Raw genomic sequence first — 14,092 nt, forward strand, 5'->3', positions numbered from 1 at the left:
ATTGTTAGACCCTCCCTCCTCCTCCTGCCTCCCTCCATCTGCACGTCCATCCACCCTTCATTCATCCATCTATTTGTGTAAATCTTCTGCGGTTTATTTAGAGCTCCTCTTACCATGAGGGACTAACGCCATTAGATGAATCACTCTGCTCAAGCAAAGAAATGAATTAACACTCCCCAACAGGGTTGCACGTGCGCGCACATGCGAACGCACCAGCATCTACTGTAGCTCATAAATACACACAGTTCCTCGTACACACACACACACACACACACACACACAGTCACTCAAGACTGATCCATTGCTTAGCAACGCACCCATGGTCTTATTGTAATTCAAGGCTTGTTTGTAGCTTTTAGCTGCACTCTGTAATGACATGTTTAATGCAGAGGGGGTGGAGGCGGGCAGGGGGGTGGAGCTGAAGAAAAGAGTGGAGAAAGAGCAGGGGGCCTGAGGTAGGACGAGGAGGGAGTGCCTCTACAAAGGCCTGCTCAGAGAGGAGGGGAGGGACACATTCAACTCAATGAAAAGAGCGAGAGACAGAGAGAGGCCGAACTGTGAGAGGACATAAAGAGCTCAGTGACACATGGAGCTGAGAAAGAAACAGAAACAAGGAGAGCGACAGAGAAACGGAGCCGAAGCGCTGTGACCGAATGACCTTGACGTACAGGAGCTATGGCAGGGATTCATACGCAGCACCGAGCACGCAAAGTGTCCAAAAAAACAACAACAAAACATACATAAAACAAACAAAACATAAATAAAACACTCCACAACGTGATTAGCTACTTGTGGAAAAAGTTGTTTTTAACAACATCACATGCACGAACACCTCAAAGTCAGACGGGCAGAGGGATGATGTGAAGAGATGAATCCTCCATTATTCATGGAAACCAAAATGAGGAATCAGTTAGTTCACGTAACTCCCTGCAGGACGATTCTGACGGCGTGAAAGCAGAAGCAGGAGATGATGAACATGTAGGGACAGATAGTTCAGTTTGTTTGAGGTACTTCTCAATAAGTCCTACTAGTGGATAAAGTCCCCGACTGGAAGAGGCCGACCAGCACCGTAATGCAAAACAGCGTCAGGGGATTGGTTTGGTGAATAAAGAACACTAGCAGGACTGATCCAAGTCTGTTGTTTTCTGTAGATTAGGGGATTTTGAAGACGATAACATGCAGATAGAGGAAGAGCAGGGAAAAGTCACACCGACTTACGCCTCTAACCCACGTTCAGTGAGTCAGACCACACAGACGAAGTAAAGCTAATGTCAGTGATGTCTGGTGGCTTTGAGGAGAACAATGCAAACGGTTCAGTTCCTTGCCAGAAAGGAAAGCGGTAAAAACATACTGAAGGTAGTCTGTGCTTGAGCTAATACTGATCGTGTTATGTGGGCTTTTTGTTGCGGCTGAACCCAACCACAGCAGTTCATCGCTTAGCTTACATGTCGCTCCTCCTTTCTACTTCTCCAAACAGCGAGCATCAACCACTGGAGATAATACACCGACTATGGAACAGTACCTCATGTAATCCCACTTCAAAGAAACCAAACTTCCCCTTCAACTTCCCAGAAACTTCCCAGAAACTACACAACACGCTAAACTATCTGATCAGTTCAGTGGGTTTTTTCCAGTATTTCAAACCTGTATCCAGTAAACATCACAAAATGTTTTCATACACGATCATAACACAAATGACTCTGCTTCAGTCGATTACCTCGCTGTGAGTACCTCCGTCGTGCCAGAGAACTACATCAGTTATGGAGAATGTGGAGTTGGAAAGTGTGGGAGAGGACCAGTGACTGGATCATTACCTTTAATAGCTGGTTGCAGCAGGGGTCTCTGTGTGTCTGAGGTCCCGCTGATCTGTTTACTGCTGGTCCCGCTGTCTCTCTGTCGGGCCACAGCCACAGCGATGCCGACCGGAGGGTGTCGCACCTCGCCTTCCCCCTCCCGGCCGAAGGAGCGAGCGCTGTCCGGCCGCTCCTGCTCTCGCTTCAGCTGAGGCGGCACCCTCAGAGCCCCCGAACCACCCGATGCCACCGCCACCCTTTCCCGCTCTCGCTCCCTCTCTCTTTCCCGCTCTCGTTCTTTATCCCTCTCCCTCTCGGCGTCCATCCCGATGTTACCCAGACCGCCGAAGGGCCCTCGGCCGTCCGCCATGTGCCTGGAGGAGCCGGGGCCTTCAGCGGCAAAGTTTCCGCTGTATTTAATGAGGCTCTGCATGGCTGAGACCTCAGTGGAATCCAACCCGACTGCTCCACCGCGCTCTCCGCCGCCGGACCCTCCCACCAGCGACACCCCAGGCCGGTAGAGGGCCGCCGGGTCGAGGTAGCGTCTCTGACTCCCCTCCTCGCTTGCACGGCCGTGAGAGGAGTGAGTCTGGGGGGAATGGCTGTGGGAGGATTGTGAGTTGCTGTTGGGCCGATGGGATGTGTGGGGGGAATGGGATACCTGTGTGTGCGTCGGCTGGCTGTGGGGAGACGGGAGTGTGTGTCCGTGTTGGGCCGCCAGAGCGGCCATGTGACTTGTGGCGTAGTTGGCCAACGGGCTGATGGTATTCCACTTGGGCTCGGACCCCGTCCGCTCCATGCCCAGTCGGATTGAGTGTTTAGAAACATCCCTAGTTTCTGGGCTGAACCTTGATTGATTGGAAGAGAAAGATGCGTCCTGGCCTCTCTTACCAAAGGAGCCGTTAGAACAAATGACTGACCCTTCTTCTCTCTGATTGCTTAAGTCGCCTGACTGGGAGAGCCGAGGATGCTCCACGAGGCTTTTCTCATGAAACCTGTAGCTCTCCCTCTCCCTGTCTTTGTCCCGCTCGTGCTCTCGCTCTCTTTCACGCTCTCTGTCTCTGTGTTTGTCGCCGTGTTTGTTATCGCGGGCCTGCGATGCGATCTGGATGGGCCCGGCCCGCTCGTCGTAAACCTCCACAGAAGGCACATACGTCGGTGCGCTGACTCGCTGCTCTCTGATAGTCTCTCTGGATGCGGAGAGGAAGGGCGGACCGGCGGCGGAGGGCTGGAGAGCAGGAGGCAGGACGTAGGAGATGTGGAGGGTCCCGGCCGACGTGGCCACCGAGTCGTTCCTCCTCTGTCTGTCCGCGTGAGAGTTTGAGTTGTTTGAGTTAGTGTTAGAGTTTAGGCTGTGGTGAGGTCGAGAGCCGCCCTCCTCGTCGTGACCCCCTCTGTCTGTTTCTGGTCCGTGAAACCTCCCTGCGCCTCCGCCCCCACCAGGAGGGAAGGAGGCGTGTGGAGGCGATAGTCTGGATCGGGGCTCCACTGTGGAAGGCTGGGAGTGTGACTTCTGCTGGTGAGGATGGAAGGACCAACCATCTCTGTCTCTGTGTGTGTCCCGGTCCTTTTCCCTCTCTCGTTCCCGGTCTCTGCCCGGCCGGCGGTCCTCCTCGCCCCTCCCGTCCTGCGTCAAGTCCACGACGCTGTGCGGTCGCGGCTCCTCCCTCGACCGCTCTCGCTCGCCGTCCCTCTCCCGCTCCCTGTCTCCTCGATAGGACCTGTCCCTCCCCCCGTCCCGCGACGTCCTCTGAGGGGGCGTGGAGCTGGACGGGACGGTCAGGGAAGCCGACGGGGGGTGGAGAGGCGACTGGCCCAGGGAGGATGGCAGGTAATATCCCTCTAAGACAAACAAGACACAACACAAACAAGCCACCGCGTGAGCTGTTGAAACAGATGATGAAGACTCAGAGCGTAGCGGCACACTGCAGGCAGAGGTGAGCACGATAAATATTTATATGTCAACTTGCCAAGAAAACTTAACAGTGACACAGACCTACTGCAGATCTGCAACAGCCACATCCCAGAAGAGGAAACAGTACTATGTATTACAGAGAGAAAATAACAGAAACAAGACTAAAAAAAGTCTGCTGGATGTTGTATTTCTGGCTGCAGGTTTGGCCGAGCTCCACCACTAACTGCACTACAGTGAAAAGGCCCGACACGAAACCTACTGCCACTGATGCATTCACGCTAAACGCAGCCATTTGTTCCCGGGAACGCTGTCGGTGACGGATACTGACCTTTATGACAGTCGTAGAGGGGGTGCTGGGGGAGCGAGGGAGGCTCCAGGTGCCCCAAGGAAAGGTAAGGGCTGGAGTACAGACTGCTCGGGAGAGGAGGGTAACCTGAAGAGACACAAAACAAAAAAACAAAACAAGGAAGTTAATAGAAAATAAATAAACAAAAATCACACAACACTTATGGAAATATCATGGCTTCGTCCAGAAATTTAATCTGCAAGACTTTTGATAGTAAATCCACATTATTGTTTTTAACATTGTAAACTGAATATCTGGATTCTGGACTGCTGATTGGACGGAACAAGACATGTGACATCGGACTCTTGGACATTATGGTCCCCCTTTTGTTATCATAGCCCAAAAGATGACTTGATCAAAAACAAGCCGGATTCATGACAGGAAGCGAGGCTGGATTTCACATCGTTACATCATCCACGGCGATAAAAGGACCGCGTGATGGACGCCTCCATCGATAACGATAAGAAAACGCTGGACGGCTTCATTTAAATGCACTGAATGCAAACCGCCAAGAAAGCAAATAAAAAAGTCGGGTTGCATGGTAGCAGCGTGCTCCTCTCCTGGTTCAGCCGATTAAACCTCCTCATAACGGAGATCCATCCTGATGCTGTCTGATGTGACAGCTCCACCCTTCAGTCTTGGTTCAAACTGCTTAAGAAGTTGGTCTAACTCTTGGGAAGCAGCAACTTTGTGTAGCTGCACGGTGTTGAACTGAGAGGTGTTTTATTAGCAGCTGTAACTACCTGGTGTTTACATTTACTGTTAGTCTGATAATATTTTACCAAATTGATCCCAAAGTAGTGATGAATGACGAGAACACATCCCCATGCCCTATCAGAGAAAACTATGAAGACCAGGTATGGAAACCGTGAGTTTACGATCCTTTAACTACGAGTTTTCTGTGATGGAATTTTTGAAATACAAGCATTTTTATCACAAGAAAAAAACCCAATCATGCATTTTGGTTCTGATTATAGGTCTGCTGGGAATATGACCTAATCTGCTGTTTCAAAAACACACAAAGAGCAAAGCTGATGTTTGGTTAAATGTCTTTTCTAATTGGTTTAAATGGATACGAGTCATTGGAAACTCAACCATATATGTGGTCTTTACAAGTGTATGTAAACTTTTGTTCTCGACTGTAAATCCACAATCAGAGTTCTTGATTCATTTTCTGCAGCTCTACTAAATTCAATAATCCATTAACAGCCAACAACAGGAGACTAAAACAAACTGTAAACCTTGTACGCTGACCCCGTTTCTGTAATACAATAGCTCCGGCTGACCCCATGTCACCCGCCGTGAGCCGTCGTGTCCGTGGGTCAGCCTCGGCTGTTGGGCAAGAGTCTGCCTGACAGCCAGCTGCTGCTCTTAAAGACCAGATCTTAATATAGACAAAGGCTTGTGGCCGGAATTCTCTGTTAGGACCGAGGAGGCTCCAACCCTGGCTGGTGTCCCCACGTTAGGCCTCAAGTGGAAAAAAAAAAAAAAGAAAGGCAGCCGCTGTGAAAGGGCGAGACGTTCCCTGTTCCCACTCGCAGAAGCATTAAAGATGCCGCTGCCATTCCAGCACCGAGCGCCGGGCAGCCGAGCCGAGGCATAAATCTGTCGCCTCGCCGTTCTGAGTGGCAGAAATGGAGAAGCCAAGCGAGGCGGGCGGCGGGGATGTCGGCAGCAAGAGGAGAGCGAAACGTAAGAGGGATGATGGAGCGAGAGCGAAGGCACCAAGATTCTCACAAAGCCACTTTAACCACAGCTCACCTGGATCGCTCACAGCTTTGATACGGGCTTCCTGTGCAGGCACATCCACAGTCCTGCCAGGAATCGCATTCAGTAGTTTTAGTCGGTATAAAAGCCCAACACCAAGCATTAGGAATCTCTCTTAGGCCGTGAAGGATTTCATCCATAACAGAGCAAGTCTCCTGCTTCCTCAGCCAACGGGGGGTTTAGCTGCTTCAGCTTTTGATGCTGCTGCTTCACTTCCAGACAAACTTCGGTCAGAGTTCGTCCATCCTTTGTCTCTGCGTCTTGTTTTCAAGTTACGACTGACATAAAACCGAACCCTGTTTTTAACACAGTATGTGGCATTTTCTCAGCATTTACATCATGTCATCACAGCTCTACCTGATCGTTTTCACTCCTGTACAGGTGAGTCCCACAGAACAAGGCATTTACGTAGTTCAACCTTGTAGAACAGTTCAATAGAGTTCAATTTAATTGTGACCTCCAGCAACTATAAGAACAAGGTAATCAAGACGAAACACATTTTCCATTTTGCAATAGAATTTGACTAAAGCGCCTAAAGCGTTCCTTCACAACGAAGTGCTTTTGTCCGTCCCTCAAAGCCCAAACATTCCCCGAGTTAACTGTCGAACAGGTAACACGAGACTGTTGTCAGACAGGTAAGTTCTGCCGCCTGATGATGTGCTGCTGCAGTAATCCTGTTCAGTGAGAGAGGAGCTGCAGGTTAGAAAGTCTGAGGAGCCAATTTAAAAAATCATCCTGATGCTAAAATCTACTGGAGGCGACCAAATCAGAGCTAAAAAGCAGGATTTGTTTACAAATGTTCCCCGTCTGGCTTTAAATTGGAACTTTTTTGAATGGAGTTTGGTTTGATGAAGGTTCATTAAAGGCCTGAAACTAATTATTATTTTAATTGTTGGTTTAAAAAAAACAACAACAATTGTTTCCTCAAATGTCTTGTCTGTCCAAAAACAAACAACTAGCTTCAGTCGTGTAGATGTGATTGTTTTTGTGCAACTTACTTATTTTTAGTTTTTTTTTCTGTTAACTTATATTTTAAGTCGAACCAAATCTACAATTAAATAGATTTTTTTCTCCCAAATCTCTGTAAGTGCAAAAGGTCTACAAAGTTTGCGAGTAATTGTGTTAATCGTGATCTCCATATTAACCAAAATAATCATAACATAAGGGTCGACCGATTATCAGTTCAGATATTCTTTATTTTTTATTTTTAACTGATTCTCATTATTAAAAATATTGGTTCCAATGCAGCCGCTTCCTTTTCCTGCAGCCACCACTCACTGCCCATCAACACTGAAGTTTTCTTTTGATTAAACGTGTAAAAGGTGTTTCGATAAAGTTTTGTGTTGGACTTATTTTAGCAGCAGGATATTTTGCTGCAGAAGTATCCTGCTTACAGACATCAGTCTCCTTTCTTGCTAATAATTGGCGGTGAAACGAGGAAACGTCCTGGTCGACCCCCGATTATTAGTTTTTTGCCACAGTGGAGCAGTTCAGCCGACAGCCTGCAGCTAGTTAGACTTTATCTGATGCCAAAAACAAAAGAGACGCCTCCCGCCACCTTTGAGTCGTACCAACAAAAGCATCAATTAATCCAAACAAGAAGTGTAAAAATGAAAATGTGCTGGTTTGTGCTGGTTTGTGGTTATTGTTCTGGGCTCTGAGCAGGTGTCTGGGGACCAGCAGAGGCTCCTGACAGCTTCTGATCAAACTGTGACCTACAATCAAAGACGCAATCACGTGTCAGCGCCGCCCCTTGAACAGTCCTTGAACTGAGAGCTCAAGGCAAAATCTTTAAAAAACAAAAAACCCAATCACAGCCAATCTAATTTGGTGTGTTTGGAAGACACTGAGCAGGATGTGTGTCACACAGGAGATGCAATCAGTTTTAAATGGAATGCATTTGTCCTTCTCCCTTTACCTGCACCGCGGGATCCGTGTCCTCCTATCTGACCTTCTACTCCAACCAGATTTGATAAGGAGCCTCAAAAGGACTCAAGGGAACACGGAGGGAACCCAGAATCAATCACTTACTGAGCAGCAAGAAAAGCAAAGACACGTAAAAGACAGACGACGATTTGTGAGTCCAAAACCGTCTTTACAAGCTGGGCCAGGACAGAGATGTAGAAGAAATGTGGGGCGGCAGAGCTGAGGAGAGGCGGACAGAGACCAAGTGGTGAGGAAACTCAAGAAACAGAACCAGACGGGAGGAGACGGATCACAGGCAAAAGTACGCGACTGGTTGAGGACGGAGGAAGCGAGACGCATTGAGGACGGAGCCGGGAGCAGCGCTGCCAGCGCCGCGAGACAGAAATGGAGCAGGAGTTGTAACCAATGAGGAACAGAAGAGGAACAAGCCTCCGGGGCATTCCACATGAGAGCACCGTGAGGAATATCTTGAAGAGACGATGCCACCGGTGTTTCTGAATAATGATGTGAGACGGAGGAAGAGGAGGGAGACAGAAACACAAACATAAAGGCTTTTACCTTCGTGAGCGTGCGATGCCCAGAGCTGAGCCATCTGCAGGCTGCTGGGATTGGCCGATCTGTACGCCGGGTCGGAGGTCAGGGAGGAGGAGGAGGCATAGCCTGACAGGAAGGGGCTGGAGCCTGCTGGGAAGGCATCGCCTAGGAACAACAACAAAGAATGTCAGTCAGCCTCGCAACCACAACAACAACACAGCAACCACAAGACAACACACAGGGATTTTTATAGCGTACACGCTGCCACGGTTTCGCCGTGCACATTTTTTTTTGGGTGTGGGAGCTCAATCAATACGCGCTGATGTATCTGTGCTGAAGCAGCCGGTTGTAATCACATTGGTACCGAGCAGCACTGCACTTCATTTCAAAAACACAGACCACAGACCGACTGTATTCAGACGGAGAGGACAGTTAATGCAACCGCAGACTCTAAACCACAATCGTCACAACAGGGATGGAGCCGTGTGGCCCTGATGGGAATAAGTGATTTCTAAGTTATAGTACACTGAAGCCAAGTCCCAATCTACACCCTCAGGCCTCAGCGCTGAACCACCACAGAGTTAACCCCGTCTGGGACATGACCGCGTTCACAAACTATCCAAAGTGAGGAAATTCCTGTGTGAAGGTTCGACTGAAAACAGAAACAAGTGTACAGATGTGCAGCGAATAACTAAACGAGCAGCCAGATGCTGTAACAGACAGACTTCTTAGTGAATGTCTTCCCTGCACCTCCCAGACTTGGTTTGTGTGCATGTTGCAGGACAACCACATTCACATCCAAACTACCGGCCAGTTCCTCTGAGAAGTCTACCGATATGTGGACTCACTGAACACAGCATCCAACTGTCCACATCAAAGCCTGCTTGCACTTTAAAACTTGACAGCAGGATGACACGCACTAGAGTCAGGTCATCAGACGTGTCACTGCTGGGGACGGTGCTGATTATAAGTCGTTAACAATTAAAAATATAATAACCGAGAAGGCACAAAACAAAACAGGCATGTCAGAAAGTGTGTTGTGGATTAGCTGCAGTACCTGGTTGTTCCACCAGGTGGAGCCTCTTGCTGTTCAATGAGATTAAAGGAGCAACAGAAGAGGATGGGCAGGGCCACCTCGGGGGTTTAGTTAGAGATGGACCACCATGACACAGACTTCTGTGGGATCTAATGGCTGCAGTCCAGCAGGATGCTCTGCTAATAATGAAGCTTCACTTTGCAGCGACAGTCTTCTGATCATGGTTGAAAATAGAACAAACATCAGCTGTGCTTCATTTGTGTTTTCACTTATTGATTGGTTTAAACTTTGCTCTCCTAGCCGTCGTATTCTGACTTTACAAGGGGTGCAGCTTTCTTCACGTCCTCCTGAAGTAACTGGCAAACTGTGAATCACTCTCACACACGAATGTTTTGCAGCAATCCAAAACCAAAAGATAAAAAGACAAATCCAAGAGCCTGATCCTAATATTTGCTCCCAATCTTTGCTTCAAGAACAACACAATCAAGATAGTTGAAGGCTACAGATCAGAATGTGACTGTACAGGGAGATGGAGGAGAGAGAAACGAGGAGGAAACAGGGAGATTATCGTCAGCTTTAGTGAAAAAACGAAACTTTTTGTGATGTTGGAGCCACAGACGGACGGAGCAGCTTTTCATTCAGAGCATGTTTGAGTCAAACACCTCTCAGCCGTCACGCTGACAGAGCGGCTCCTCGTAAAGCGTTTCAGTATGATATGGTTATCGATTGTTTTTATTCCAGCCATCTTTATTAGACTCCACCCTCTTTATGTGTGTAATCTGTCCATTAGCAAACTTGGGAACCTTTGAACCATTACTGCCTCTTACGATCACTAAGAGCCGGGAAAGGTTTGGTGTCTGGCCGAGGAACCCCCGCCCCCCGGCCGGCCCATTACTGAGCGCAGCCATCACTCTGATAAAGCTAAACATGTGTGTGGGGGGAGGCTGCTGTCTGTATATGGGCACACGGGGAAGGGGCTGATTGTGTGTTTCTGTATTAGTCCTGTGGGAATCCAAGAGACATGCTGTGCTTGCGGAGTTCCCCCTGCATCTAAATCAGTACATTAAACCTGCAGCCCGTTAGCGCCTGCACACACACACACACACACACACACACACACACACACACACACTGTTTTAAATCAATACCAAATGCAGCTTTCCAATTAATCACAAGTGCGTCCACATCTACACATGCAGAAGTAATGCACTGTGGCTGTTTTTTTTTCCTCGTGTAGGTGGAAGCTTCCTCACGCCGCCCCATCAGGTTTATTAACGTCTGTTCATGTTTGCTTGCGTGCACGGCAGTGCTGCATGCGTGTCCTCAGGGTGTTTGTGTGTGTGTGTGTGTGTGTGTGTGTGTAGCGGTTGAACTGCATCGCTGACACGTGTACGCGGTTCTGTTTGCAGTGAATGCCCTGTGAGTCAGACACACACACAAATCAAAGAAATCAAAGATATGAACACACACCAACCTGCATGTATGAATCCACAGGAGCACACCACACCCATCCACCCACACACATCCACTCTGCTGGAAACACACTGAAGAGCAGCGCAGTGAGAAGGTTTCACCTCAACTTGGTTGTGTAGCGCCATCACAGCAATGATAAATATTGCAGGCAGCAATTTGCGGCTTCGTACCTTTTCTGCACGCAATAGGAGGATGCAGCTCGATCGGCCAGAAGTCAAGCTGCAGCCAAGCTGAGTTCCTTAAAGTCAATTAATTCTGTTTAAAGCAGGAATGAGCTCACACCGTCACTACGCAGAAAATAGAAAATCAGCAAAGTGTCCATGCAGTAAATAACATCTAATCTCGTCTTCGAGATGCTGAATGTGCTGCAAACTCATTAATGAAAAAGATCTTCTTTAAGAATCGTCAAAAGTAAATACTTTGGAGTTAATTACCTGACATGGCTTATTAAAGCAGAAATGTTAGGATGAAAAAGCCAATTTTACCCCGTTTCAGCTGCAACTGATCCACAGTGTGAGTTATATTAGTTTATAGTTATTTCCACAACTTATTCTAATATGTGCTTGTTTCAAAACAACATTTTAAAAGCAAAACTACATCTGTTCTCAGAAATATTCCCACCAACATATCTGAGGAGTCATTTTCCATTCAAGTACGTTTGGAGGGAAGAGCAGAGAAGAGATTTCCTTAACTTTACGACAGCTGCTAGCGTTGACAACAACGGCTGTGATTCCTGATCACGTCACAGTCGCCCTGCCCAGACGTTCCTGGACAGCGGCAGCCATGTTTTTCTTTATAGATCTCACTGATTTATAGTTGAACTGTGTCGCTCCATCTGACATACGCTGGATTTGTTGCTGGTATAGTCACAATATTTTAAAAATAAACATATATATATATTATCAGAGATGAGATCCTGAAACGCTGCTGCTTCATTCGTCTGTTTAGGTGACTGTTGATGCTGCTCACGGCTTCGTTCAGAAACACCGTCGTCGTGACAGCGAGCAGCCTTGACCTGCTCCATAACGGCCATAAACGTGAGATTAGATATCACATCAGCTGATTTACGATTCATAACGATGCACTGCTAAACAAAACCAACAGCAGACTAATAACTAACAGCCTAGTCCAGCTAAACACTAAACACTGAGATGATTAGTTTAACTTCAGCAACCTAATGTGTGTTTTTATTGTTACTCGATCATGTTGGTTTTCAGTTCAACTGATAAATCATGAATTCAGAACATACGTCACCTCACAGCTCTTAACACAGTCAGCTGAAGACCTTACAGAGAACCCAACAATCCAGAGTTGCCTTTGGATTCCCTACAAGCAAGCGGTCGGCAACGGTGGGAAGGAACCAAACCCGCTTTCCCCAATAGGGAGGGAACCAGAAAACAGAACCGGGCTCAGGGAAGGCGGCCGTCTGCCTGGGCCGGTCGGGGTGAGGGTGGGGATGGAGGGTGTCATTTATCAACTTCTCTATGTGGTTATAGGAAACATTCATGCACACAGTGATGCCGTTACTGCAAATGTCCTGCTGTGACACAGAATCTGAATGATACTCATAGCAGAAGCAGACAGATCAGACTTTCACCGACCTGACCGCTATGACTGAGATCAGGACTCAACCCGAAACCGGAGCCGATAAACCGAGACCAAAGAAAAGCACAGCGTCAGTACCGTTAGAGCCCGATCGGTCCCGTCTCCACATCAGGGATCATTTATAGTTATAAGCAATCGGTTGAGGCTCTGCTGTTTAACGGCACATGAAGGAGACGCTCCTCTGCTGCTGTCTGAGGCTGTTTTATAATCAGAGGAAAAACTCCTGCAAACAGCTGGAAGCAACAAACTCCAGTTAACTACTGACTCAGGGTTAGATTCTGCTGAGTCACGTTAGTCTCACCTGTTAAAGACTCTGTCCTCATTGCAGTTTTACTGATAAATGGGAACCTGTAGAGCAAACCGCTAAACTCACCTGATGAGACAGGTGTTCTGTGATGAAGGCAACAAACTCTGTGTTTCCAGCTCACAGCAGTTTAATAAAACACACAACACTCAGTTCTCTGCTCGTATCGTGTTGTTTAGTCGACTCTGTCTGAAATACTACGGACAAGCAGCTGGTGTTTCCTGACTAGCGTTGTTTGAATAAAGCATTTAGTCAACAACAGGTTTGTTTCCACCACGTCGTCGGCAGAAATCCAGCAAACGGTTCAAGAACCTTCAAACTACAACAAGGAATGATCCCGACCGGTCCAAACTACAGCAAGAACTACGCCCAGGTTCCTGAACCAGCAGCGATGTAATCCACCTCAGACACAGACGTCGTCATCTATCCAATAATACTTCAGACGATAACAACGGACCACATCCATGCACTGTTCCCTGTGAGTCCTGCTGCATTTAGACCAGGGACCTCCAGCTCCGGTCCAACTACTGTCCTGCAGGTTCTAGACGTTACTGCAGCACACCTGATTCACATTAATGGATCTCCAACAGCCTGTTGTCAAGTTCTACACCAGTCTGCTGATGATCCATTAACGGGAGTCAGGTGTGTTGCAGTAACGTCTAGAACCAGCAGGACAGTAGTTGGACCGGAGCTGGAGATCCCTGGTTCAGGACAACTTGATTCCTGAGTGAGAAAAGGCAAACTGACTGAACAGGGAGGTCATCAGTGAGTGTAAAGAAGAGAAACTCCTTAAAAATGCCACAATAAATAGAATCATTTAGTATTTAGTAGTATTTGGAAACTGAGTTGTGTTAAAAAAAAATCTTCAAACTAATTCTCGTACACATACAAAATGTAAAAAACATTAAATATTTTCTCACATCTACTGAAATGCACCGTGTTTATCTCTAGTGTCTCCATTTCTATAAGAATCACTGCAGAAAATTAATCTATTTGTTGGAAATGTGACATAATATTTTTTATTTTTTAGGTAATTTGATCAGGTTAATTATAAGGTAATCAATACTGTATTGTAATTTAAACTGTTTCCTAGTTTATTACTTGGTTTATTCAAGTTTACGTCTCTTTTCACAGCACATTTCATTTACTTTTCTTTTACATATTTTATTTAGAATTTCTTAGACCTAGATTCTATATTTATTCCTGTCTCGTTATTGTCGTGTACCGGTCTCATTCCTAATGCCGAATTCCTCGTTGGCAGGAAAAAGATTCTGATTCTGAACCAGCAAAAGAATGTAATAAATCCAGTTTTAAATGTAGAGCAGCAGCCTGTGGGGCTGGAGAGTAAAGATTTCCTTACATGTCCACTGGAGGTGAGTCAGTCAGACTCACG

General features: G+C 47.2%; 1 protein-coding gene across 1 annotated transcript in view; it reads right to left on the reverse strand.

The window, feature by feature from the left end:
- tnrc18 (trinucleotide repeat containing 18) overlaps positions 1 to 14,092 on the reverse strand; it is a 56,523-nt gene that overhangs the window by 27,114 nt on the left and 15,317 nt on the right. The window contains exons 3-5 of the mRNA XM_008302114.1: positions 8,306 to 8,446; positions 4,037 to 4,141; positions 1,815 to 3,635 (exon numbers count right to left, since the gene is read on the reverse strand). Coding sequence (XP_008300336.1) covers positions 1,815 to 3,635; positions 4,037 to 4,141; positions 8,306 to 8,446 — 2,067 coding nt within the window. The remainder of the gene's footprint in view (positions 1 to 1,814; positions 3,636 to 4,036; positions 4,142 to 8,305; positions 8,447 to 14,092) is intronic.

Source organism: Stegastes partitus, unplaced genomic scaffold, assembly GCF_000690725.1.
Source record: "Stegastes partitus isolate 25-593 unplaced genomic scaffold, Stegastes_partitus-1.0.2 Scaffold1759, whole genome shotgun sequence".
Taxonomy (NCBI): Eukaryota; Metazoa; Chordata; class Actinopteri; family Pomacentridae; genus Stegastes; species Stegastes partitus.